At 42.5% G+C, this 27,082-nt stretch overlaps 1 protein-coding gene across 1 annotated transcript in view; it reads left to right on the top strand.

Annotated features, from left to right (window-relative positions):
- The first annotated feature begins 712 nt into the window (after nt 1–712).
- The window catches only part of ehbp1 (EH domain binding protein 1), a 114,615-nt gene continuing 88,245 nt past the window's right edge, over nt 713–27,082 (top strand). The window contains 5 exon segments of the mRNA XM_029450252.1: nt 713–1,103; nt 1,644–2,113; nt 15,426–15,483; nt 15,594–15,689; nt 18,539–18,592. Coding sequence (XP_029306112.1) covers nt 2,010–2,113; nt 15,426–15,483; nt 15,594–15,689; nt 18,539–18,592 — 312 coding nt within the window. The 5' untranslated portion in view covers nt 713–1,103; nt 1,644–2,009.

The following is a 27,082-nucleotide window of genomic DNA, read 5'->3' as shown; positions in this document are numbered from 1 at the left end:
TTTAACATTACACAAAATTGATATCACTCACTCAATCAATAATCAATCAATCAATCAGTCATTCAATAAAGGATATCTTATGATATGCTGCACTTTAAAAATAATAATTTGTCTTTTAGCTTAAAACTCTGTGTTATGGGGACTTCATACTCCAATGTATATTTTTAATCATGGGTCTTTAGGGCAGCAGCAATAATCCCGAGGAAAAAACAAGAGCCTGAAAGCATTTTTATTTACACTCACAATAAAGGATTAAATGTCTTTGAAGGATCTTGGATTTGATCAGTGTGATAAAAACAACCTCAACAACAAGCCTCATAAATCAGTAAACAATCTGTAAATGGCACAGGAATCCCACCAATGGCTGCTGCCCGGGGGCGTTTCTTCAGCCCTCAGGCGGCAGGCGAACTGATGGAGAGGCGAACCTGCATCAAGCCGGTCAGATAAACATACAACAAGACCGGAAGTATGGAGATTAGCCTTCAAAATAAAATAAAATGTATCACTGTTGGAATGAAAAGGGCTTTTGTTTCTAACCAGCCACATTAAATAAGGACACACAATAATGTGATGTACCATAGAGCCGTTATACAATAACACCTATATGTCTAGACTATTATTAGCTACAACCACTATTCAATAGTGATTTTATTTTGAAATACTCTGACCGGAAACCCTGTTAAATGTCAGCTAACTTTACGTACTCCAGAGGAACAGAGCGGTCAACTATCAGTAACAGTTGGACTACTTTGCTGTGGGAATTCCTGCCTGAGGTCGGAATACTTTTGTTTGACTTTGTTTGTGGGGACAAGCTCAAATAAATGTCGGTTCTGACCCAGTCCTGAGTCCTGGATCTTGCGCTTTTACCTGTGGAGCAAATGTGTCAACTGACAACCAACGGTTTCCGCTCGTGCCGTGTTGTGATGGCTAGCCGTCGTCGCTAGCAGGCTAGCTAGCTGTATGGCACTGCTGCAAAGAAGGCGATAATTAGCTTGCAAGCGGGCTACGCTCGCTCGGCTGCTAGTTAATTGTAGACAGTTTGCCATCTCTTAACACAGCTGATAAGGCCACTTAACGGATAATGTGTTGGATATCACATTAAGGTGAGTGTCATCCAGCCACAGTTAACCTAGTTTCACACGTTAACTCGTTAGCCTAGCAGCTGAATCATTCATGTTAGCGGAGCGTAACGGCTCAGACTATTCCCTGGATTCAGAGACATTCCTCCAAATATTGCATGTTTACAAAATGTTTATTTGAGTCTCAGTTTTTGGTTCTGTCCCTAAGTGCAGTTTTTTTGTGGACTGGGGGGGTTAACCCGACTTATTTTAATGTAATGTCATTGCTTCTCTGTCATTGTTTAAATACCCCACATTCATATTTTTTATTCTCAAACATCCCAAGTTAGCTTGCCAGCCCAGTAAATATCCCCTCGGCACGCCGTGCTGGCAGAAGTCCTCAACACATTCTCACACATGAACAAGTGTTATGTAGATAAACTGCTGTTTTAACATCTATGGTGCTTCAGCTGTTACGCGGACAACGCATCACTGTACCGGGGACGTTCCGTGGGGTTAGACTCCGGAATGCTTTACAGTCCTGATGTTGCCCTACTGACTGTGCCCTTTTCCTTTCTCTCGCAGGAAGATCACCAGATGGACATATTACATTAATACCAAGTGGATTACTCATCATGCCTTTCACAATTATGGAGTACATTTCTTCATAACATCATGCGCGCCGTTAAATCACATCTCGATCACTGCTGCAGACACTCGGTGTCCCTACATTTAGATTTATCAGGCAGTTTTTAATGATCAGCAGCGGAGACTGGATGTTCAGTCTTATCGTTTTTCACAGTGCTTCCGGTAAAACATTAATTATGTGTCTACACGGGTTGGATATGCTCAGATTCCTATAAACATTAGCGTGAATTCGTGCGAAGGAAGCCCAAAGAAGGAAGTCCAGGACGGGATAGGTGCACAGAAACTACCCGCTCCCAAAGAAACATGGCCTCGGTTTGGAAGAGACTGCAACGTGTGGGGAAGCATGCATCCAAATTCCAGTTTGTGGCTTCCTATCAGGAGCTGATGGTGGAATGCACTAAGAAATGGTGAGTTTTTTGGGACTATCAGTCGACCACAGTGGTGTCATTTAAGCCCCATGAAAACTGTGTGTCTCTGTGTGTGCTGGAATGCTGAGCTCGTTCCTGGTGGCCATAACTCTCACACGCAGACACACAAGCATTCAGTTTTCTTGGTGTGCAGGCATGTCTGCATGCTGGGAGGGGCCCGGCTGCCTTGTAAAATTGCTATGCTTTTTTATTCTTGTGCACCGATGTTGAATTTGTTTGGTTTCAGTCATGAAAAGATGGTGGCAGGCAGAAATATTTCCCTTCCTTCAACCTGTAGGGTTGGGTTTAAGCTGCCCCCGCTCTCCTGAAATGTCCTTCAGCAAACCACTAAACACCTACCATCCCTAGAGATGCTGTAGGGAATCTAATCTTGACTTCTGACCTCATTGGAAGTAGGGAAACCAGGGGAGAATTTTGGAACGGTTATTCTTTTAAATAAGGCTCTTATGCGCTGCTATTTGAGCAAAAGAATAATGTGTAAAAAGATAAAAGATTGCAAGAGCTTAGTTGCATATTCATTCATAGTCTCCTGAGTTGTATGAGCTGCTGAGTGGGAAAAATCACTCGTCAGCTTTCAGTGTAGCACAATTTTCTCTGCATCACCAACTATATACATACTATTTGCAAAATAATAACAGTAAGAAAAAAAAAGAAGGTTTATTGCCAAGTAGGTTTTGACTTACAAGGAATATGCATTTTCTTTTGGTGCATAATGAAAAACAAGTTACTGTAAAAGTCAAGAATCATAAATCTAATATCAAAATAAACCGTATTTCTTTCATTGAAACTAAGACAATGGCCCTGACTTACTTATAAGTTTTAAAGTTGTAACAGTGTTAAAAACAATGACAGCATCTACAATAAGTAGTGTAGCATCTTTTCCCATGGCTTCAACTTCTACGTATAAAAGTACGACCCAAAGATATTTCTGTAAAGCGTTAATGAGTGATATACACTTCAAGAAGGTGGAGGAGCTATCGGGTGTGGGGAGATAGGTGGATGTATGCTACACTTGAGCCTGCAGGTATGTGTCCTGTAATGAGTGAAAAGCAGAGAATTGTAAAGCTAAAGATGTAGCCTGCAGACATGGATTCTCAAGCGGCTTGCCGTAGGCGTGACTAACACAGCGCCACAGAGCTTAGACCTGGGACAGATGTTAACGTGTTGGAGAATGGAATGGGAAAAATGTACATCTCTTCTCAAAGCAAAGGGTGGGTGGGCTCAGCGCACTCTTAGTAATACGCTTTGTGGTGCAATCTGAGCAGGACTCTTTTATGTTATTCAATGGATGAAATGTGTATATATAGCAGTTAGTTGTTACATAATATAGCTCTTATCTGTGGTAGTGAGAAAGACAAAGTCTGAATTGAAGTGACTCACCTGATGTAGCCGATGCCCCATGTGCTGAGTCCTTACTGCGGCGGGATCTGACCTGCGGCCCTTTGCTGCATGTCGTCCCCTCGATCTCCCTTTTCCTGTCTAAATGTGGCTGTATTATCAAAATAATAAGAAAGAAAAATCTGAATATAGCAACCCTTGGAGATGGATTAATAAGTGCTCAGGTCAGAATTAGATCATGCCCATTTCAGTCGCAACTAGCTAGTGTGTGAGGCTACCACTCAACTTTTACTGCATAAAATAATATTCAGATAACTTTTGATGCAAGAAATTCCTGCCTTTACATCCATTGTGTCCTTGCTCAGGTTCTCTGCTTGTCTTCGATCGTGTGTATTTGTGCATGCCTGACTCAAAGTGTGTGAGAAAGCGTTGGCACACACTTCCTTGGACTTAATCAGTACGGTATGTTATTGTTGCACTGGAAACTTTCCTTCTACGCAGTCTGGATACAGTCCCCAGAGCTCAACTGGATCTAAAATCCTGAAGCCTTCAGAAGTGATTTCTGAAAAGCTACAGCCCTTTTTCATTTCTGGCATCAAAAACAGGACGAAAGGCTGAACACGTTCTGACCATACATAAAGATGTGGTGCTTTGAATGTACACTGTGCAAAATGTAAAAGCATTTCGTACACTTGGATGACACTCAAAGGCTCAGTAGAACCATCTCTAGATAATTTAGGGCACCTCAAACAATCAGTAGGTGAGAAGTTCAAGGGTCGTGTGTGTGTGTGTGTGTGTGTGTGTGTGGTTTTTCATGAGAGAATGTCACCTGCAGATGGAAGATGATGGAAATGTAAGGGTCTGTTGTCAAGCGCCTGTTGCTGACGGTTGCTCATAGTTTTTGCGATGCTACTGGTAGCATTGTGGCTAATTGAACTTGTTGAATTGGTGACAGAGACTCTGTGAGAGAGTTTTCTGACTACTAGCAAATCAATGATTTCACCACTATAGACAAGTTTCATCTTATTTTCCACCTTCTTTTTCTACAAGCTTAAGCTTTATGTATTTGCATCCTTAAGATGGAAGGAAAGTGGTGACAGACCAGGAGCCTAGGATTGGGGGAGTTTTTAATTATCCTAGATTTAGTTTGTAAAGTTAGTTCGTTATCCGTTGCTGTAGTCGACTCTTCTGTGGAGCAGAGGGAGTTAGCATTCCACTCACACACCCATTTCAGACTCCAGAATAATTTCAGAGCAACCATTAAATCATTAATGAGTTCAGTGTTTGCGTTTGCCAGTGAAATGAAGCACCATTCAGTGTTGCAGCTCTGCCCCTTTGAAACATGATATATTACATGATGAAACATTAACAGTGTTTTCTGTTGCCGTTCATCTGTAGCAGGTAATTATGATCATTCACGTCAGAGTCAAACTTTCTTTGCACATGACATGAGTAGATCTTTTTAAATTTCGTGTTTTGACTGTCTGCATAATTAACTACGTATTACATGATCGTGTTTACACCTCATTTAGATGCTTATGCTTGCATCAAGTTTCTTTGATATTTGCTGTTTTATTTTAACCTTTTTAAAAAATATATATATATATATTTTAAAACTAATGCCAGTGACCAAATGTCATTGGCTAAGTAAAGCGATCTAGCTGGCCATATATCCTGTATATAAACTGTTCTTTCTGTAACATATGTAAGTGGACTAGTCTGAAAGAACTAATATCCAGTGAGCATTATTCTTTCCACATGTGCAGTAACTCCTGACCAGGCTCAGAGAAACCATATCATTCTTCTTTAAGGCTTAAGCAAATATTCTACATGTATATCGGTGTGATGGCGCAGTGCAAGCTCCACCTGCTTTAACTCAATATCTCACTCCTGCTGTTAAGCAGTAGGCTACACATTGAACTATTCTTTGTTCCCATAATTCTCTCTTTCATCTTTTATAACTTTGTACAAGGACCGTATCAGTGTTTTAGGGTCATTACTCTGTGTGTGTGTGTGTGTGTGTCTTTTTTGTTTGTTGTTTCACGAGCTCTTGAATGTGCCACACACCTCCATGTTTGATTATTAATTGGGACAGATGCATGTAAAGTCTTGTTCTTGTGGAAAGTGAAAGTGTCAACACTTGGCCTGAAAGAGTCTTGTTGGTTAAGTGAGGAGCAAAGTTCAATAGTCAGGCTGCAGCAGCAAAGTTTACTTGTCACTTCTGAGTGGGTGAGTGCTGGTTTCAAACCCTGCGGATTGTTAGATCATGTGCAACAAGTCGTCATCAGAAAGGATTGTATTCTGTGCTCTGCTGGTTTCTGTTTTGTTGTTGTTGTTGTGCATTGCTATATTATGTTTGCTCTGTTTTAGACTGGGCTGTATTGTAATGTCTAGCAATATTAGCTTGTAACCAGAGAGTTGTTGGTTCAAACCCTCTGATGCATAGCAAAACGTGGAAGAGTGCAGTAAGTGAGGCACACTTGTTTGTCCCTCAACTACTGTTAAGAGGGTGTAACCCCAACAGTGAAAGGCAACGCGGTATGAAATTAAGCTTAAATAGAAACCTCACTCACTCTGTTAGTATTCCTCAGAGGCTGGTGCTTTTTCCAGCAAGAATGTATTGCCAGTCAATGTGTCTGGTAAAACATCATGACAAGTGTCATGGCGTCTGACAGACGTGTTGAGGATATGAGCGTTGTATACGCTGGAAGCGACACAGACGCTATTGATTACATGGTAATTCTATCTGGCTACATGCAAGCGTGGCTAATCAAGACCGCTTCCCTCAATGCCACATGACAGGACGAGGATGGTGGATGTCTTCATATCAATCAAGGACTGCAGAAACCTTGAAGGCACACACACACACACACACACACACACACACAACGTCATTTCGTAGGGATTTAGAAACACACACACTTACTCTCAGCAGATTCAAACTTCTCCTTCGAGGGGTTCGGTAAGCCCGCTGTGGATTCCTGCAGCTTAGGAATTGATTTAATTTTCAGCATTTAACCTCTGGATTGTCATAAAAGCTCTGCAACAATTGATAGATGTGTCACACATTATCAGCCCAAGTTGTTCATTCATTGTACCCCCCCCCCCCCCCCCCCCCCCTAAAGCAACCATGCTGTCATTCTGCAAACAAAACAAAAAGTAGATGATTTATGAGCTGTACAATTATTCTTGTATATCTAAAGTTATTATGTTTCCATTAACCAGCATGATCCCATCAATGTGTCTTTGAGAAAAACACTGAATGTCTACGTGCTCAATCATTGAGCATTGCTAAATACCAGAAGTGCAGAAGTGTGTAAATGAATGTCAATCCTGGACGAGCCAGTCCAAGCTTCAGGCTGTAAGTTAAGTAATGACTCACAGTTTCAGTGGAAGTGACCCGCGTGTCTCAGGCTGTGACATGTTGTCTTCTGTTGAACATGTGTGCATTATGGCAAGCGTCCATCATGTCTCTGCCAGAGAAGCATCTTCCTGCCAACTCAGTCTGACGTGGCTATCCATTCTATTCAAATTCGGAGGCTTTGACACATTCCTAAGTATAAGTTTGGCGCCAGGAGATAGTTTCACTGCCAGGTTATAGTACGGTGCGGTCGTTTCTGTTGTGCAGAGATTCTGGGTAAATCCACACATTTCTGGCGGATCATTGGCGATGAGGTTTTAGAAAAAAGAACCTGATATTTAGACTTCAGAAAATCAATTTGCCTTCATCTTGTTTGCTCATGTGACTCTGTTTTAATGGTTTTGGAAATTTGAACTATTCTGAACAGTAAAATGCCAAAACTGGGGTGATAGTTGATACTTGAGGAGTTTGCTTTGTGTGTTTGCTTATCACTTCATTAATTATAGCATGTGCTGCTGCTGATTTAACTGCATATTGTTTTGTCCTCTCAGTACAGCTCGCAGCTCCTCCTCTGCTCCCCCTGTGATTCTGTAATTGTTTTTGTGCACCAAGCCCACGGCTGTCATCTGGGGCAGCTTTCACACTATCATTAATGTTCCTTTTCCATTTTCTTCTGTCTTTCTCTGTACCACTCTTATCTCCTCTCCCTCTCCTTTTGTTACTTGATCTCTCTTCTCTCTGCCTCCCCTCACTTCCGTCTCTCTTTCCTGTAATATCACTTTAACTCCTTTGCAGTGGAATCCGCCCAGTGTAGTTGTTCTGTGCTGCAATTATGGACACAAACAGGCATTTACACACCCCCTCCCACACACACACCAAGAGACTCGAAACATTTCAGGGATGTGAAGCAGTCAATGGGGTGTTAAATGTGTTAAACTATGCTGGTGTGTCTGTCTCTACTGCTGTCAGGCGGAGAAACACACGGCCATGGGGACTGCTCATCATTTATCAGCCTGCAGAGCGGTGCTGCAGCATCTGCAGGCTGATAAATGCGTACTGTATGCGTGTCAGGATGGCAAAGCAAATGTCACCAGGCACAAGTGATACATTTTTAAAAACCCTGTTCTTAAAAAATGTAGTGCAGGTGGAATTCGGAATATGCGACCTGCTGCACACAGCTAAAGGCTAAAGGGCTGTCAAAATTGGAAAGAAATTACATTTGAATATCCCTTCTAAACATTTTATTTTTTGCGCATTATGTCCTTGACACTATGTCCTAACTGGCCGCAGCGATGCACGCAGCTAATCAGAGCTATTCTATTATAGCCTAAGTCTAAGGCATTTTACACTGCTTATGTTAGACGAGCTTCCAGAGGAGCGTACCTTACTCACAGCTCTTCTGCTCAACTGCTCAACACAGAGGTTGAAGTTCATATTTCTTTAGCCTAACCTTATTGAAACCGAGCAGCTAATATTGGTAGCAAGAGCTGCCAAACTTCCTTCTGTAGATGCCTCCAGATGATGATGCTGCTGCTGGCTCAATCATGAAATGAAATAAACAAAATCAGTAACATTTATCAAATATAATGAAGAGAAAGCAGTTTCATTTGCCAGAAACCATAAAAGCTCACTATCTTCTATTCAGTATGTGTGTCAGGCAAAATAACTTTTCTGAATAATTAACATAAGCACTGAAGCTACGGTCGGCTAACTCGTGTATTGTTGCGTTAAGAAATGGGCGGTGCTGTCCTCACCAGTTCTCCTGGGTTCTCTGCTGCTCTTAAGCACATGGTGGTTGTGATTCCTACTATCCGTCTCTTATTAGGGCTTTTAGCAAGCGGGCATAGGGAGAGTAGTTGTTAAGGGAAGGGAGATTATGTATTTTATGGTCTACTATCCTACTGAAAGCTTTCTTTCATTCCCTTCTTTATGCAAAAACACATGATCTAACTGTTTCCTACTGCGCTTGATGTCCCTGAAGCTTCAGTTGTGTGGAAGTAAGGTGTTCGTTGACTACTCTCCTGTAAAAGGTATGTCACGACACCAGAAACCTAGTAGTTACATTACAGATTATTACAGTTCATTTAGATGACTCTTTTGTCCAAAGCGACTTACAATAAGTGCAAACAGCTGCTGTTGTTGTTGTTGTTGTTGATACCAATACCTGTGAAACTACATGATTCTCCACAATAAATCCCATTTACTTCAACGTCCTTGAGTCCTTGATGTTTATGGAGGTGTGGGAACCCTGTCTGTTAAGCTCCCAGCTACAAGTGTCTCATTGCAACTCTCGCTTTAAGCAAACGTTGTAAACTTCTCAAAAATAACACGAAGGGGACTTGAAAGAAACCAGGCTGCTTACTGGATGTGAAATACGGCTGCTTCAAAAAGACTCCTTACGCTTGATGTCATCACGTCCTCACTGGGAATGATAAAGTCTGGAGGACATGTCTGGAAAAATGTTGTGCAGTCCCAATTCACACCCCCAAAAGTTATCTTATGTCACAGCTGATACTGTATTGATGTTAACAATAGTCTCCATCGAAGGAGTGAGATACGCATGGCCACACACTTGCTTCTCTTAATATTGTTGCTTTAGTTTAACGGTAGTGGCTGTAGTTTCAAACATACAGTACACACACACACACACACACACACACACACACACACACACACACACACACACGAACGGGCATAATCACTGATTAATTGAGGTGCTTCAGCGTTTCCTCTCGTCTCTTGTGTCTGACGTTAGTGCTTTCAATGTTTACTGTGTGTCATTGACCCAGCTCCTGGTTGCCACATACACACTGACTGACTGTTCTATTACTGGAGGTCAAGGTACAGTCTGTGTGGAACAGAATAACTCAGACACAGATCCTAGTGGCTCAAAGGTCCGTTTTCTTTTCTCATTCTCGAAGGCCAGCATAAATGATGTTGTTTTTAAGTTTTTAATGGCAGATAAAAATGTTTAAGAAACTCCTCAAACTATTTCCACAGCATAATCCACTTCTTCTTTATGCCGAGCACAGCCCTTGTTTCAGCCAAATACGGCTAAAGACGCAGCTTCTGCTTAAATGAGTTATTTTTAATGACATATTGAATAATATTAATGAAAAAGAGACCAAACAATAGAACAGATTTTTGCTGGTGGGACAGATGGGAACTTCCACAGGCTTATTAAAAGCTGACAAATATTGAGACGGATGCAAATGAGTTGAACAAATACATTGAAACAAAGTAAGAGAAAGCACAGAACATGAAATCATAAGGATTCTTCTTACCTTTCACACCCTGTTAACATGGCATCATACAGACTTTACAAAGAGTTAAAGTATTTGCCTTTTCACTTCATGCCCAGCTTGTGCTTTTGTGTTTTAGTTTATCAGGCAGTCTGGAGTGTGACGGCAACACAGATTGTGTTTGAACTGCTACATCTGTCTTGATTGAAACGGTCTGACTGATAGCATAGCAAAGTGAGAGCAGCCCTCCCTCGCTGTTTCCTCTTTTCCCTTTCTTTCATTTGTCACTTCCCACTCTTAAACATACTCGTGCTGCTGTCTTTGCTGATTCAGAAATTGGCAAGTAGGTCAGGTGCTAAAATGACTTGTCAAAGTGTGAGATGTCCTCATCCTTTTGTCATTGGTGAAGTTTAACTCTGTAGGCAGTTCTCCTGGTCAATATTACTGCTTATGCTGATGATTCTACTGTATATAGTTCTTTAAACAGCCCTATATCACAAGTCTGGTTCTTGTTGAAGCTTATTCTGTCCATTATAAAAAACATCTAGCAATACTTACTGTAAGAACTGTAAATATGTCTTGTTGCATAAGGACAGTATTTAAATACATATTCATGTAGAGGGTGGTTAGTATGACATGAGGATGGAGTTTTGGAGTGCATGGTTAATGTATAAACACAATGCATTGCACTGACTATTTCTATCACCTTCTGTAGCACAGAGACATTTAATGGCCTGTATGTGTGCATAACACTTCAGCCTTCAGTCCCACTATGACACAGTCTGGTAGAGTACATATCAGTGTGGTAGTTAGTAAGGCAGCAGAGTGTCTGGTTTAATATGCGATGTGATGTCTTTCACTCCTGCTGTATTACAACACAAACGTATCTACGTTTCCCTCTCTCCTAATGTCTGATTGACAGGTAGACATGAAGTCTGTCGCTCTTCCTCCTCTGAGTAATGCAATAAGAAATACTGATGTGTATTCTTTCATCTTTTAAGCGCCTAAACTCAAATCTATGTTACTATCATATACATTTGAATTATTTTAGTTTTTAAATGTGTAACAAAAATGCTAGTTTGCACTTAGAACAGAGACATGAAGCAGTGGGAGACTTGATGTGCAGGGCAGCTGCCAGGTGGAATACTGCTAGAAACATGGCAGCCATGCAGAGTCAATACAGTGGCAGGCACACACACAGCTGACCACCTCGCAGCTCAACTAATTGATGCGGTGGAGACTTACTGGGAAAGTAACTGCATGTGTCCGCGACAATGCACGCAACATCGTGGTTCTCCCCGACGGGTGAACTGGGGCCTCTGTTGTGTGCATACACTGCAGCTGATGATACATTATGGATTTAACCTGTTTGTGCATCGGGTTATCTTTGCAACTGGAGCTGCAGCAATTTCAACCCCAGCAGCACACGTGCACTAATCTTGTCGATTTAACGGTTTATGATCGGAGTGTCGGCCATCAGTCAGAAAAAAACAAATCCTTACTTAGGTTAGTTCAGTGGAACATCAATGAAACATAACCGAGCCCTGCTATGTGTGCGGGTTTCATAAAAATCTGTGCATGTGTGTTTGCGTGCAATGCTGGTCTGGAGGCTGTCATATCAAATGTGAAGTGGTTTCTTCCTCCTGCCTACAGGAAAGACGGGGCAGCCGCAACATCCTGACGCACCCTCCACGTCCATCCATGCAGGCAGATGGACATGCGCACAGAGCCTCAAGTGTTTTACCACCAAGAACATTTAAGCTGCCAAACTCATTTCTTTGATGAGCAAGCTTTATTTGTGTGTCGATGTATTAAGTGGCACATATTATCCTAAGAACTAGAGAATTTGAAACCACCCATCTGTCCCCCTGAGCTCTTACTTAATAGTTATCTGTACGGACACCTTTTCAGCCGTGACATCCATCTGATGGAACAGATTATCTTCGTTTTAAACCAGTGCAGCTCTGCAGTGTACACCTACCCCGCTCCACTTGATCTTTATGTGCGTAACTGCAGCCCGAAGCGGTTCTTTACCCACGGTTTTTTTATGCTTGTGCCCATAAGCACATGTATTGAGCTACGAGTGCTGATATAATGTTTCAGAGTGCTTAGCAGTACAGTGTCTGACCTGAATGTAGACACAGATACTGAGATGCTGTCTCCACTGCACAGCGAGAGTAGACGAGGTGTAACACACACTCACAACAACACACTCCAGCAGCATGGAGCTGACTGTAGAATTTAGATTGTAGAAAACGTAGTAATTTAACTGTAGACGTGTCACTAAAGCTGAGCAGCGGGGTTATCATTACGGGAATATGCAGCTAAATGACTGTTAATGTTTTTCTTACCTGCTGTGATACTAAAGTGTGTGTGATGAAAACATGCTCACTAATTACAGGTTTCTCTAGATGAGGGCTGCAGCTAAATGCCTTAAATGATGATGTAGGAGGTTTATCTGTGTATTGTGTCAACCTCAGAGGGCTCATCTCGTTCACTCTTATCTGCTCTCTCTCTCTCTCTCTCTCTCTCTCTCTCTCTCTCTCTCTCTCTCTCTCTCTCTCTCTCTCTCTCTCTCTCTCTCTCTCTCTCTCCCCCCAGACACACACACACACATTGTTGTCAATCTTTTATCTCTTTTTTTTTTATTCATCTGAAAACATTGTGTTAAATATTTCTTTCTTTTTTTAATCAAATCTGAGCTTTAGACCAAAGACGGTTCTTATCCCCCCCCCCCTCTCTCACCCATCTAATGAGAGCTGGATAAGTAAAAAACAGTACAGCCGGCATCATGCAGAAGTAAACTGGGGATTCATGATGTTTAAATGCAAGGGGAGCTCACACCCACTAGTGGAAGCACATACTGAAATACAGGAAGACTTGTGTTTCTTCTACATCCAGTAAATTCCATCTGATACAGTTATGGGAAACAGTCTGAGCCTTTCAGGGCACTCAACAATGCAGACAATATCCTACCAGATGTATTGCCATATGTTTATTAAACCTCCATTACCTTTTTTACCCCTAACATCCTAAAAGTATTAACTGAAGGCCTTTTAACGTTGCACATGCTTTTTGTATGCGTGAGAGCTGCTGAACGCACGTCATGGTGAACATACTTTAAATGTCTTTCTTCAGGGCTCTCTGTGGCCATTCGTTTCTTCTTCTGCAACATTCCTCTCTGCTGGCTCACTGATTCTTGTGAAACACAGAAGGAACATACAGGCCCGAGGTTGAAGCCGAACATAAGAAAGTGTGAAGTCAGTTAGCCTGCGGACACGTGGTTTACATTTTTTCTCACAGTACAGGGAGTACTGTACAAAGGGTGAAAAATAAGCTGGTGATATTTTATGTGTCTGCATGCTCTCTGGTATGGCCTGTGTTGTTGGACAATAGCTTCTCTATGTGAGGCCTCTCCTCGAGGCTGAAATTGTTGCCTGTCATTCTCCCTCTCTCCTCCCTCTCACTCCTCCTCTTTCCTTCCCTCTCTGTCTTCCCTCTTTTCCTCTCCTCTCCTCTCTCTCTCTGTCACACAGTCAGTCATTCTTCACCTAGAATGACTGCTTTGCTGTTGTTCTGCAAGAGCCTTTGACATAAGGGCCAATGCACACACAAACCCAGTGTTGGGCTTGCTATGCTTAACACTGGAGTACGTGCACATAAACCAGTTGATACATGGATACTGCCACAGATATTGAGGTTCTACATCACTTACCACATGCTGACTTCCAGCCATATGTGGTGCCGTCCTATCAGGTGACTTCCCCTCAAATAAACATCAGTGCTCTCTGCTTCTGAATTTGTGTAATAATCTAATATTGGCCTGACAGAAGAATATAATACAGGCATTTTAATTGATCCCTGTAGGGCAATTTGCCCCCTTTCGTTTGTCCATTGTGAGGTCAGAGGTCAGGCTCAGTAACAGCATCAGTTTGGTAGCTGGGGCTGGACAGCTCAAGAGCCTGCGGTTGATACTCGCCAAAACAGGGACTTAAACCTGGACTCTCGTATTTCGACAGACAATCTTGTAGATTGGCATCTGCTAACTGTGCCACCAAAAGCTAAAGCATGGTCTGACCTATATACTAGGATTTTGGGGTGTAAATCTATTTTTTATTATTATAAAAAAGCACTTTATTAAGGTAAGCTAAGGCCGGGTTCTGACAGTTTTGTTCGGACTTGTCTTGAAATATAGGGATGCACTGATTCAACTTTTTGTGGGGCATCCCTATGGAATTATGGCACCCACACACGCACCACCTATGCAACAGGAGTGACAGGAAAGCAGGTCCAGACTTGCCATCTTTAGCTGTGTTTTGGAGGATTTCCCAGGCTGACTATAAGTGTGTGTATATTATAATGTATAGTGTGTGTGTGTGTGTGTGTGTATATAATGTATAGTGTGTAGGGAGAACTTTTGGCAGTTAATTTGTCACCTTGTTATTTTCACATTAAGTCAAAGTAAGGTGTCTGTTGTAATTTATGAAGCCGCTCCATGAAGGTTTATTTATAATTTAATGCGTGTGTGTGAAAGTCGGCTAATGCTTTGTAAGAACATTGTTTCTCCGTGAGTCTTAACTTTTACAGTTGATTAATTAAATCAAGAGTTATTTTAAGTTGGTCACCTTCATCATGAGTCAACAGAGTGGACCATGACTGCTGCACTGAACACACTTTTGGGCTATATACTTTGCAAAACTATGAGATATAGTTTAGAATTTGTTCTATATCTATATCTATATCTATATCTATCTATAAATAAATAAATAAATAAATAAAATTTGAGCCTTGGTGAGCCTCTTACTGCAGATAACCAGTCTCCCTGACTGAAAAGACTGAAATAAATCTTTATTACGTGTGTGTCTGTGCTGTCCGTTACTCATTTTCTGAGGGATGTAGTAATTCACATATTTGGACGCCATTAAATTTAATTCATTTTTGACTGTAGGATTACGCTGCGTTTCCTGTCATCTTTTACTGCAGTGTGATTGAACTGGTCGTAACTTTCAGCCACCTTATTTTTTTTCTTGTCACATTAAGCTTGTGTGTGTGTGTGTGTGTCCTGTTGTGTATGCTGCAGTCCACAGAGACAAAGCCTGGGTCGAGCCTTGTCTCATGATTTATTCATACCATGAGTGGCTGTGCAGGTGTGTGTGTGTGTGTGTGTGTGTGTGTGTGTGCACACAGAAGGCTTATCTGGTTTTAAAACGTCAGGGCATTAAGATACAATCTGATAAATTGGACTGACCGTCTTAACATGTAGATGTGTAGGTAGATGGAGACACAGAGATAGGTGGATTAATACATTTAGCCTTTTTCACTTATCTGTCTTTCCTCTTCTTCCTCACAGGCAACCAGACAAGCTGGTGGTGGTTTGGACACGCAGGAGTCGACGGAAATCCTCAAAGGTTTGTATTTGATGAGTGGCATTCTGTAACAAAATAAAGAAACGATGAAACTAAAAAAAGGTTTCTCACCTGCAAATATAATTCTGTTCTTCTGTCCCTCTGTGCTGCAGTCCCACAGCTGGCAGCCTGGCATCAAAAATCCCTACAGAGGAGTGGTGGTGTGGCCGGTACCAGAGAACATAGAGATCACGGTCACTCTTTTTAAGGTAGGCTACAGCTGTTAGCACAGAGACGGGTTTCTGTGTTTAAGGTGGACCTTTTACTATAATAAGAATTAGATGAATGAAGTGTGTAGATTAGATGTGTCTGAATGGAGTCTGCCAGGACTGTTGATGTTGACATGTTTGATCATGCTTGAAAGGAATTTGGCCAATATTTGTGATTTATGTTCTGACTAGAAGGTCTGTATACGTATAGTAATACAGTTGTGTCTGTAAATGACACACTTGTACGGACAGTATCTGTCACTGTGCCGGGCTTACTTAAACATGCTGGGCCTTTGTGCTGACAGGCCAGCTCAGTGTCTCGTTACCTCTCAGTGACTTTACCAGACCTCCTGCCACAAATATCTACATACCTGCCTCTGCACTGTGTAGGCGTTAGTAGCATATTACTCAAAAAGCACACTGTGATGTCTGTTAAAAGTACCCACGGAAAGAAAACCCAACTTCCATGTGCACTGGCTCGGTTTTCTAGGCCTGTGCTTGTGTAGCGCTGCTGTACAGTCTCCCTCTCTTCTGGGCCAACTTCCACTTCCTGTCCCAGAGGAAGTAATAAAGCTGTTTTTGTAATGTGACACAAAGCAAAGCCACTGAAGGCACAGTTCACCCACATCTGTTTGATAAATCCGCAAATCAAACGGCATCGCCTCTGATATCTCACAGCTCGACGTTCTTCCCCTATAACCGCTCCAGTGGAAATTAATCCGGAGATAAACACCACCCTGATGAGATATAAAGTGGCATAGAGATGAAGTTGGGTGTGTTTGTTGCTAAATGGACTCTTCAAATTACCTTGAGTCATACGATTCATTTTTAAAGGGACATTCCACCAGTTTTACCAATTAAAATCGGTTCCCTCGTCACAAAGAGCAACTCGGCCCGTTTAAAATGAATGTATGAGGTATATTGTGGTAGTGATGACATAGTCAGGGTTATACTATAAAGTTATGACGGAAAGTCCACAAAACAAACAGAGGGCATGGATTTTGACATGCATTTACCAGACAGGGATGGTCCAACAAAAAGATGCTGTTGGTTGCAATAGTTTTCAGATCTTGTGCCGTATAAGGAATGAAAGTAAAGATTTTGCAGTCTCTCAACCCCCCCAGCGTTATAGGCGTGCAATGCTAAATTGCTTGACTAAACCCTTTTAATTTAAAACAATATTGCTTAATGCAGCTCTAAATCTGTAAAAAAGCTAACAATTCACAACTGAGATATTTCTGCAGTGTGTCACATGAAGGTTGAAGCTAACAGGGATTTAAATGTTCTCATATCCCCGTCTGGCCTGAAGCGCTGCAGTGAAAACGGCTGAGCTCAGCAGTATTGCAGCCTGTACCTCCAGGGAGGTGTACAGCAGCAGGCAAGCCTTAGCTGAAACAGGAAATATACTAAATACATTATGTAACTTGACTGGGCAGTGTTCTGACTCGATCTTAAGAGACATTGTCCAGACAGCGGAGCAGCACCAGCCAACCCTCAGTAAAGCGTGGCGTGTGAATCTTTACACATCTGCATTTTCCAAACTTGCAGAAAGCTTAATATAAACTTTTTAATGTTAATACATGTTAACAACGTCAATATGTGAAGGGAAAAGGAGGAGAAAAAGGTTGTATACTGTCACTGGACCTGCAGCTTATGTTTACCAGCAGCTCTAAGACACTGCAGACAACACCATCATCTGAACAGGCTGATGATGTCAGCCTCTGTTGGCTTTTAGAAGCAGTTTATGGAGCAGTGGAACAATGGAAGGATGAAGCAGCTGTATGCATTGCTCTGTGTGTGTGTGTGTCCATGTGGGTGTTGTGTTTGACTGATGTGCCAGACTGCAGGAATATTGATTTCCTGGGGTGTGTCACAGGCACAGTCAGACAGAAAGGCCGTCAGTGCATGCGTTTGCTTCTGTGTAGGTGTAGTGCCGGGGCTGCAACAAACTATTATACGCTGTATTGATCAAACCTATTCTTTGTGAAAGGCAAAAAGTATTCGTAATACTAACAGCAAATGCCGATCTCATTTTACCAGAGCCCAAAGTAATGTATTAAAATATTAACACTCATTTGAATGGTTAACCCCAATGCACTGTTTCAGCAGTGCAGTGTGCACATTTGTGTTTGTGCACTGGTTAAAGTGTGCATTGTTTGTGTGCACAAAAGGAGGGGGTTGATTAGATTAGATTAGATTAGCATACATGTTTGTGTCAAGCAGTGTGGTTGTGTGTATGTGCTTCTGGAGGGCAGTGAAGGTTGTCTGTACCAGCACAGTAAGACCGGGCTGCCCGCTGTCTTACTGCCTCCATTATGGTTTCCTCTTAACACCTCACAGCTGAACAGACAGGAAGTGAGACACGAGAGAGACACAAGTACAGTATATCAACCGAGAAGCAAACTGGACCAGACAGACGGAGACAGAAACATCCATATTCAGCTATTTTTCTGTGTTCTCGTGGATGTTTGGTGTTCCTGTGTTCGGTTGTAACTTTGCTTTCCCATTAAGAGAAATCTACTTTATAATCAAAACCAAATAAAAATGGTAAAAACAGATAAACACACAAGTTAAAGTCACCTCATTAATTGAAAAACATTGTACACATGTATGAGAAGAGAAGGAGGACAGACACACCGGGTCAGTGGGTGACTGGAGCGACAACAGAGAGTTTCTTCTGGCACAGTTAATGATACGAGTTGCTTCAGGATTTAGTTATTGATTGTTGCTTAAGATGGGCTGGGCTATGATTCATAATCATTTCTGAAGTGTGGTTTTCATGCTGTATTAAATGACCATACTGTATACTGTGTACTTACTGTGCATTACTCTTTACATTGCCCTTGCAGGACCCCCATGCAGAGGAGTTTGAAGACAAAGAGTGGACGTTTGTCATTGAAAATGTGAGTACTATTTTGTATTTCCTTTAACCTTATGGACGGGAGGTTAATGTATGATGGAGGGCACCGCGACCGTAGTGCAATGACAACTTTAAAGTAACACGAGACAAATGCATAATTCCTCTCAGCTATTTTCTAAAATCCTCTTTGCATTACATATGCAGGTGCTGCCACCATGTGGTCGGGCTATGTTATTGCATGCTTATTTGTGTACGTGTGTTTGTGTGTGTGTCGCTGCAAACTTCAGGTGTGCTTGTGTCATATCGAGACAGAAGTAGAGGGAAGAATGTCCTTGCTGTTTGTTACCATGCAGTATTAGATAACTAGGACTGAAGGTGACAAACACAGGGAAGGAGAATAGAGAGCAATTGATTGAGCAGTTTGGGAAATGAGAGGGATGGATTGAGGGAAGAGGGAGGGCAGTAGAGGGAACCAGAGAGGAAAGGGGAGACTGTTTCCAGTGGCCAGGAAACTGGAAACCTTGTGTTCACAAGTGATTTTCTGTGTTTTATACATCTGCTGGAGCCGGTTCTGTGACATGTTGGACAAATGAAGCCTTTGTCCTTACACATTAGTCTTTCTTGTTTTAGCTTCTAACAGAAATATGTAGTTTGACTAATGATGTCTGTGTCAGTGCTGTGATGTGGTCTCTCTTAAAGAAATATCATCTGTCTCCAGTGACATTGGAGGGAAACGTAACAACACATCTTCGTGTGATTCTGCTGATTGTCAAACATTGATCATTTGTTTTGTCTTATGAGATCAGAGGTCATGATCCGTTAGGATTCACTATAATAGGTTCATGCTTGTCCTGTAGCTGTAGGAGGAGCCGCCTCCCTGCAGGATGTACACGGGCACAGCCTGTCCTCCCTTTCACTGCTGGTTCTTGGAAGTGTTCAAGTGTCTGCTCACATTTGTTTGTGTTGCTCAATGTTTTGAAGAAGCCCAGCTTGCAAGATCACCAATGAAGTCGTAGTGCCAGTTTCATGTTCCTGAGAAATGCAAGCCTTGACATGTTGCTTAACTGCAAGTTCTAGTAAGAAGTGAAGAATGTCATTCACAATTTGTGGGGGGAAAAGTTGATACCTGCTGCCATGGAAGCTTTTTACAGAGTGTTTATAAATGTAAAGCTGTCTTACACGTTTTAGTAACACATTTGCAGCGTTACTTAGTTAGTTAGAAAGTTTATCCTCCACAATGTGAACAATTGTCTTTAGCTTAACCACAACCAACATGAATTACACATTTAGACTGCAGGAAGAAACAATAACAACATTGGAAGAGCTTAAAGTTGAATTCTATTGAATCAAATACACACCAGTAGGCCTTTTTATAAAAAGTGCAAATTCAGAGAGGGGTAGGGTGAGGGGGTGGCGGCCCACTACATCTGACTGTATTTAATAATTTAACTAATTTAACTGCACTTGGGACGAATGATTTCTTATGGATATTTATTTGTGGCAGTCTAACGGGACTTCCTGAGGGAAGCAATTAAAATGTTGTGTGCAATGGATGGGACACATTAGCTGGTTTGTCAGAGAGATAGCACTTAGTCTTTAAACATTAGCAACGTTTAAGAGGTTCTGAGAGGAAGTTGAGCAAATGAATACTCAAAGCTGAGAGACAGCATCACTAGTGATCAACAGGGATGCACTGAGATTCCTCAACCTTTTTTATTTTTTAAGAATGTAGGTGGAAAACAAATAGTTGGAGAGCTGGCAGAGTGCTTTGCCACTTGTCACTTTCTGTACATGTCAAGCTCAGAGGAACGACGGCAGCAACTGCTTTACCTTTCTCTCTTTGATACAAAGCTGAGAAGACAAGCAGGTCAGCCAGTGTGCTCTGGCCAGAGCGTGGGAAGAGAGCAAGAAAGGGAGAGAAAAAGACAAGTTTGTGGGTTTGCCTGTGTCTCTGCATACCTGACTAATGACAGAAAGATCAAAGCCACACCAGCGCCCTGACAGCAGGAATGGAGAGCACAGAGGAGGGAGGGGGGAGAGAGGGAGGGAGGGAGGGAGGAGAAGGCAATCTTAGACCCTCACACACTCGGATGAAGAGGGAGAGCAGTGAGGAGATGATGGCAAACGAATGATGTGATTTAAGATTGAATATTTGTTTATTTAGTAAATAGTTTTTAAGGGGCTGGTTTTATAAATAATAAACAGGAAGCAAACGGATGTACATTATATTTGGTTTGGGAATTCTTTACTTTTTGTGAGGAAGAAAATCCTTTTAGTCATTTGAATGAAATAACCCTTTCTTACATTCCACATGGCTCTTCTCATCGTTCATATTGTCCAGACTCTGAGCATTAACTCTTGAGGCTCATTGTTTGATTGATTTCATGCTTAATGCCTAAAGATATTGAGTAATAATAACACAAGCCTGGTGAGCACTTATCCATTTATTAGTGGGAGATGGCAGCTTTTGAAATGAGCCCGTTAGACGTTTGTTCCTTACATCATTACACTTAAAGACAACAAACAGCTTCATCCACAAGGACTATAATAATTCATCTGAGACCCGTCCTGAAGCTGCTGTCGCGTGTGGCTTTCTCCTGGTTTGTTGCATCTGCATGCTGCTTTTAAGTCTTTTATATAAACGCCTCTTGAGACATGTTTCCTTGTTTGTTTGGTACTTAGGTGCTCCTGCTCAGTGCTCTGCTGTGACTCACACCTGTTGAATCGCTCAGTAATATGGCCGTTACTTCTTGTATCAGACAGACGGAGACAAATGCATTTGAAGGTTTTGCAAAGGAACAGCATCCTGCTCCATTTAACTTCACATAGAACATGAAGTCCATGTGTGAACAGTAAAGCTACTATTTATATTATTTATAAACTGAATAAGTTACGTTCCAGGCCTCAACTAAGTCCAACGTGTCTTTTAATTTAAGAGCCTCAGTTATGAGATGAGCAAAGATGAAGGAAATATACAACTTGACCACAAGAGGGCAGTCCACCCTAAGATCTGTGAAGACCCCTTCTCAAACCTTCCCAGATAAATCTGTTGGATCAGCCCCTTGTGTCACCTGAGTGTTTGACTGTCAATAAGAAGGGTATCTCAGTGTGGCTGCATGTGCCTGTGTCTGTGTTGCTGCACGTGTGATGAAAGGTAGAACGGTATCCAAGCATATTAGATGTTTGCGTATGTCTAATCATATTTTCTTCTGATTTTGCATGCGTGTACATGTGAGTGTATAGACTGTTTAAATCCCCCTGCTCACACTACCCCCACCCTTCAGGTATCTAAGCTAATATAAAGTCAGGAGGGATGAATGAATGTGGTACTGCTGTGAGCAGGAGGAACAGAAGAAGAGGAGAGGTGAGTTCTCCTGACCCCTCATCAGACGGCAGAGGAGAAAGGGGAAGAATACGCCATTGTGCCCGAGCGCCGGAGATGATGAAATTCAAGATCCCCGCGCTGTGGCTTCGTCTTAATCTGGGGGCCCAACCTCGCACTAGGCTAATCCCTCCCCGTCGAATTACTGGCCCTGGTTTGATTGTATTTTGTCATTGAAAATGGCAGTGTCAAACACTACCTTTTTCTCTCCTATTTGTTCGTCTGCCAGGGCGAATCGCATAATCAAAAGATGGAGAGAGAGAGAGCGATGGAGAGAGACAGAGAGGTGGCAGGCTGAAAATGGCTACACAGTAGTATCTCTAAATTGCATGCTACCCTTGCCTTTCACCCTTTTTCAAATAGGTGCGTATTATCAAAAAGGTGGGCAAATTGAGAGTCAAAAGCTTGGACGGCTATATTTGAAGGCATTGTGCTGACAGGCTCGTGTGTGTGTGTGTGTGTGTGTGTGTGCATGGGGGGGGTTAATGTGTGTATGTATGTCTGTGTGTATTCTCTCTGCGTTTGCATATCAACCAAAGCTGGAGATGGTAGACCAACTTCCCTCATCTTCAAAGCTTTGTGGGAGGATTTAAATAACACACACACACACACACACACACACACACACACACACACACACACACACACACACACACACACACACACACACACAGGACTGTTGTATTTAAAGCGAAAAGCTATCATGTCTGAATACATTGAATATACAGTGATACACACTCCAAGGCCCACTCTCCCTGCCCCCCCCCTCCATCGCTCTCCCTCCAAGTCACACTTCACCTTTTTTTTTTTTTCACTCGCATTACATCAATTTCAGAATCTATGGCTGCTCTGCCAAATCACCGCTTACACTGTTTGACAGCCCGTCTGTCGCATGTTTCCACATTGTGAATATCGGTCATGAAATGAAGCACATTAAGGACTCGTGGCAGAAAAACAAAGTCACTCATAATATAATGACTGCGTAGGTTGATGCTGATCTTTTCTAGAACATTTGCTTAGATGTGGAAACATTACATGTAATTAACCCTAAATGTAGGGTGTGTGGAAAACAGCGTGTAATGTTTGACTTGTATAACATACCGTACATTTAGGGTATTTCTTAGCATAGTTTATGGCAACGTTTATGTTCCTCCTTTGGCCGTGTTAATGCAGCTTTCTTCTCCCTTCATCTCTTTTCCTCTCCCTCTCCCTCTCGCTGCCCTGATGTCCTGTCTATTGTGGACCACATCCAACTCCATTAAGGCCATTTCCACACCACATTCCTCCCACTTACGCACACTCATACAGTCACACACTGTCACACAGTCATCTCAGTGCACACACAGTGAAAAACCACCACACACACACACCTACCTCCTCACCTTCACACACACACACCCTTTCTCTGAATTGTTCCCCCCCCTCAGTCTGGAACACATTACGTAGGCCAGTGGCTTGTGAGCGCTGACTGGGCCTCGGGGAAGAAAAACACAATTATTTCAGCCCTTGGCTATTCACGCAAAGGTGACAAAAGCTGGTATGAAGTATGAAATCCCAAAAGTTTCTCCCGTGCCGAGGCCGACAAATTGGGATTAATTTGCGCTCGTGTGCACGCATGTGTCTCCAAAGTTTTCACCTTTGCTCGTTTCTCATTTCTTAAATAGTTTGGAGAGCTCAAAAGGCCTAATTTATTGTGTTAGAAAGAAGAGTGTGTATTCGTTTGTGTTGTTCCTATGTGCTCAGTGTTCATTTTAATAATATATGCTTTATAGTTAAAAGGTGTGTGTGTGTGTGTGTGTGTGTGTGTGTGTGTGTGTGTGTGTGTGTGTGTGTGTGTGTGTGTGTGTGTGTGTGTGTGTGTGTGTGTGTGTGTGTGTGTGTGTGTGTGTGTGTGTCACTAAAGGGAGGCGGAGGGATTCTGAGTTTGGGATCACACATTCACACATGCTTTGCAAATTAATTTAATCTAATTAATCGCCCTGAGGAGAGGCAACAGATGCTGGTGATTACCCCCCACGCCTGGGCCCCTCCCCATACGGGCACATACACACAACCATGAAACACACAGTAAGCTCACGCTAGGCGCACACACAAACTGTTACAACTCTAAATACTGCCTTTTTCTGCCACTACGCAGCTAAAATGTATTATTTTTGTTCATTGAAGCTCATACAGTATTATGGGCTGACTAAGAAAATGAACACACACACACACACACACACACACACACACACACACACACACACACACACACACACACACTATAGAGCAAATTACTCCCCAGAATTAAGCTCCCAGCTGAAAATTCAGCAATATAAAATGTGTGTGTGTTTGTATCTTGCTGTGTCTTAAGTGTGTGTGTGTTGGTGTCTTTGTTGAGAAACTGCACCTGTGTCTGGGGAAGTATGTATTTGAGTGTGTGTGTCCAGTCAGTTATGCGTTGGGTGCTCTGTATGTGTGTGGGTTAGTGGCTTGTAGGTGGCTGTGGAGGCCGGGTGGTCCCTCCTGTCGCCCTAATAGGCTTACTGGCCCCCTAATCCACACCACACCACCCCATCACATGGCTGGTCTGCTGACTAACTGCTACCACCGCCATGAGGTGTGTGTGTCTCTGTCTCTGTGCAGGTGTCGTGTGTGAGGTGGTGTTCATTTGGGAGACTTTTAACTTGTATTCTTTATTTAGTATGTGAGCACAAGCATTTGTATAATACACTAAATGAATTAGGGCTTCAACTAATAATAATTTAAATGATTGATTCATCTGTAGATTATTGATCAGTCAGAAAACAGTGAAACATTCCAGTTTCTCTTAAAGTGACGTCTTAAAATGTAACAATCTGCTGCTTTTCTCTTTTATCCTTGTTAGTTAAATATCTTTTGGAGTTGGACTATTGTTCTGACAAAACAAAACTCTGAATGACCCGAGTTCTTGGGACATTTTTATTATTTTCTGACGTTTCATAGAAAAAGAAACTGCATATATATCAATACCGCCCTTTTCATGGCTTTACCCTTTAACATGTATTCATACACTCATACACTCCCTGCTCTGTGCAGCTTTTGGCACACTATTGCGTGGTACACACTGTGTGTGTGTGTGTGTGTGTTTTTGCTTACATGCATGTGTTTGTTAATTAACTGATTAAACTGTTGCCCCTGATGATGTGGGGCTTTGCTTCTGTGCTTGGGTCATCTTTTTCATATTGTCTCTCTGTCTGTGTGTGTGTGTGTGTGTGTGTGTGTGTGTACGTGTAGCTTTGTGTTTCGTCTGTCTTTGTATTGTTTTGTCTGCTCAACTGTTTTATCTATGCTCTGTTTATTCTTACGTCTCTCGTCCTTGTGTGTGTGTTTGTGTTTGTGTGTGAGAGAGAGAGACATATGTTTGCTGTGTGTGTGTGTGTGTGTGTGTGTGTGTGTGTGTGTGTGTGTGTGTGTGCCACGTGCATACTGTCTGTGTGTATGTCTTGTCTTTACGTTTGCATGTGTGACTTTGTATTCGTGTGTTGTGTGTCTTGTCCCACTGGTCCGGGTTGTGACCTCGGCTTTCATCTCCTTAGTCCGAGGCTCCTGCAGCCCGCTGCGCTCCGCTCCCAGCCAACAACGCAGCAGATGTCACCAGACACTGCAGCAAACACACACAGAGTCACATGTACGCTGTCTCGCACACACACAGTGTCTCTCTTACACATAGGCGTGCACACACACAGACACATCCGCACCCTGTCTCACACACACACACACACTTATAGATACATTTCTAGCCCATACACACACATGCAGAGTCTAATCCAGCCCAAACAGCTTTTTGTTTTGCCTCATACAGTGGGATGTTTGACCCCAAAATAAACATCAAAACACAAGAATCACCTGGGAAACGTGTGTGTGTGTGTGTGTGTGTGGACTGGAGATGGTTGACTTCAGATAATACCATGTGTTATATTTTGGCAAAACTTAAATTCATTTCACCACTGTGAATTATACACTTGACGCACAAAGCTATAGCCACAGCTAAAATATATTTATTTAAAAATGTCAGGGACTAGATATTTACACAAAGGAAGCTCATCTCTGTTACAGTATGATGATGATGATGATGATGTGATGGCGGTTGTCCCCTGCAGGCTTGTGCCAGTCTAGAAAACAGGCTGTACCTCCGCCTGTTACTGCCTCCTGTCCCCAGGCTGACCCTGAAGACACACTGGCTCTAACACACAACTTCACACACACACACACACACACACACACACACACACACACACACACACACAAGGTTCAGAAAGGTGTTTACTGTATGAGGACACGACAAGTGTCCAACCTCGGTTTGTAGCTTCATGTCACCGGCTTCCATGGAAAATGTCTTGTTGCTTTGTCGCTTATAGTGTGAACATAGTATCTCAATCATCAACCTCCTTACTCGCCACTTCTGCTTTTGTTCAAGGTTTCTTTTTGTGGATTTGTAAACGTCATGTCGCTCATTGACTGTTGCAGTTGCAGAGCATTAATAAGAATCAGGTCATGAACTTAATTTGTTTCTTTCCCATTATGTTTCATTTTTCCTTTTCATGCTTCTCAATCTTCCGTTTTTAAAAATGATTTCCGAGAGCTACGGTCCTGATATCTGATCGGAGGCTGTTAGTCGTGCTATTGGCTGCCACACCCTCTGTTATCAGTCCTCTATCACATCATGGCTTCACATCCTGCCATCTGCCCGCCTTCTCAGTCGGCTCTAATCAGACCCTTCCTCATCCGTCTTCATCTCACCTGGTTTTGATGTAATGTCTTACACGGCGACGATGGGTGGTCAAACAGTTCTGGTGCGACGTGAGGCGCGATTGGACAACGAGTGCGGAACAGTTATTATCTTCATCTCTCGGTTATTTATTGTTTCTCTGAGCGACTTAAGATGGCTGCTCAAGATGGAGACAGGCCTGTGTGGCCCGCAAAACACTGCCCTCTGCAAATCCCCCTGTTTATCCACAAGCTTGACCCGCTGGGCCTGCGTGGGCGGGTCGTTGGCTCGGTAGATTTGTGCGATGTGGGAGGTGGTGGCGAAAGAACGTGTGTGGAGAGGTTTGAGATGAACTCAGGTTAAACTTATGTGTAGAGTGACTCGCTTGACACTATCTCGTCAAGATCCGCTCACTGTGTGTG

The sequence above is a fragment of the Cottoperca gobio genome, chromosome 15, assembly GCF_900634415.1.
Source record: "Cottoperca gobio chromosome 15, fCotGob3.1, whole genome shotgun sequence".
Lineage (NCBI taxonomy): Eukaryota > Metazoa > Chordata > Actinopteri > Perciformes > Bovichtidae > Cottoperca > Cottoperca gobio.
The sequence above is the reverse complement of the archived record's forward strand: the minus strand, read 5'-3'. Positions and strand labels throughout refer to the sequence as shown.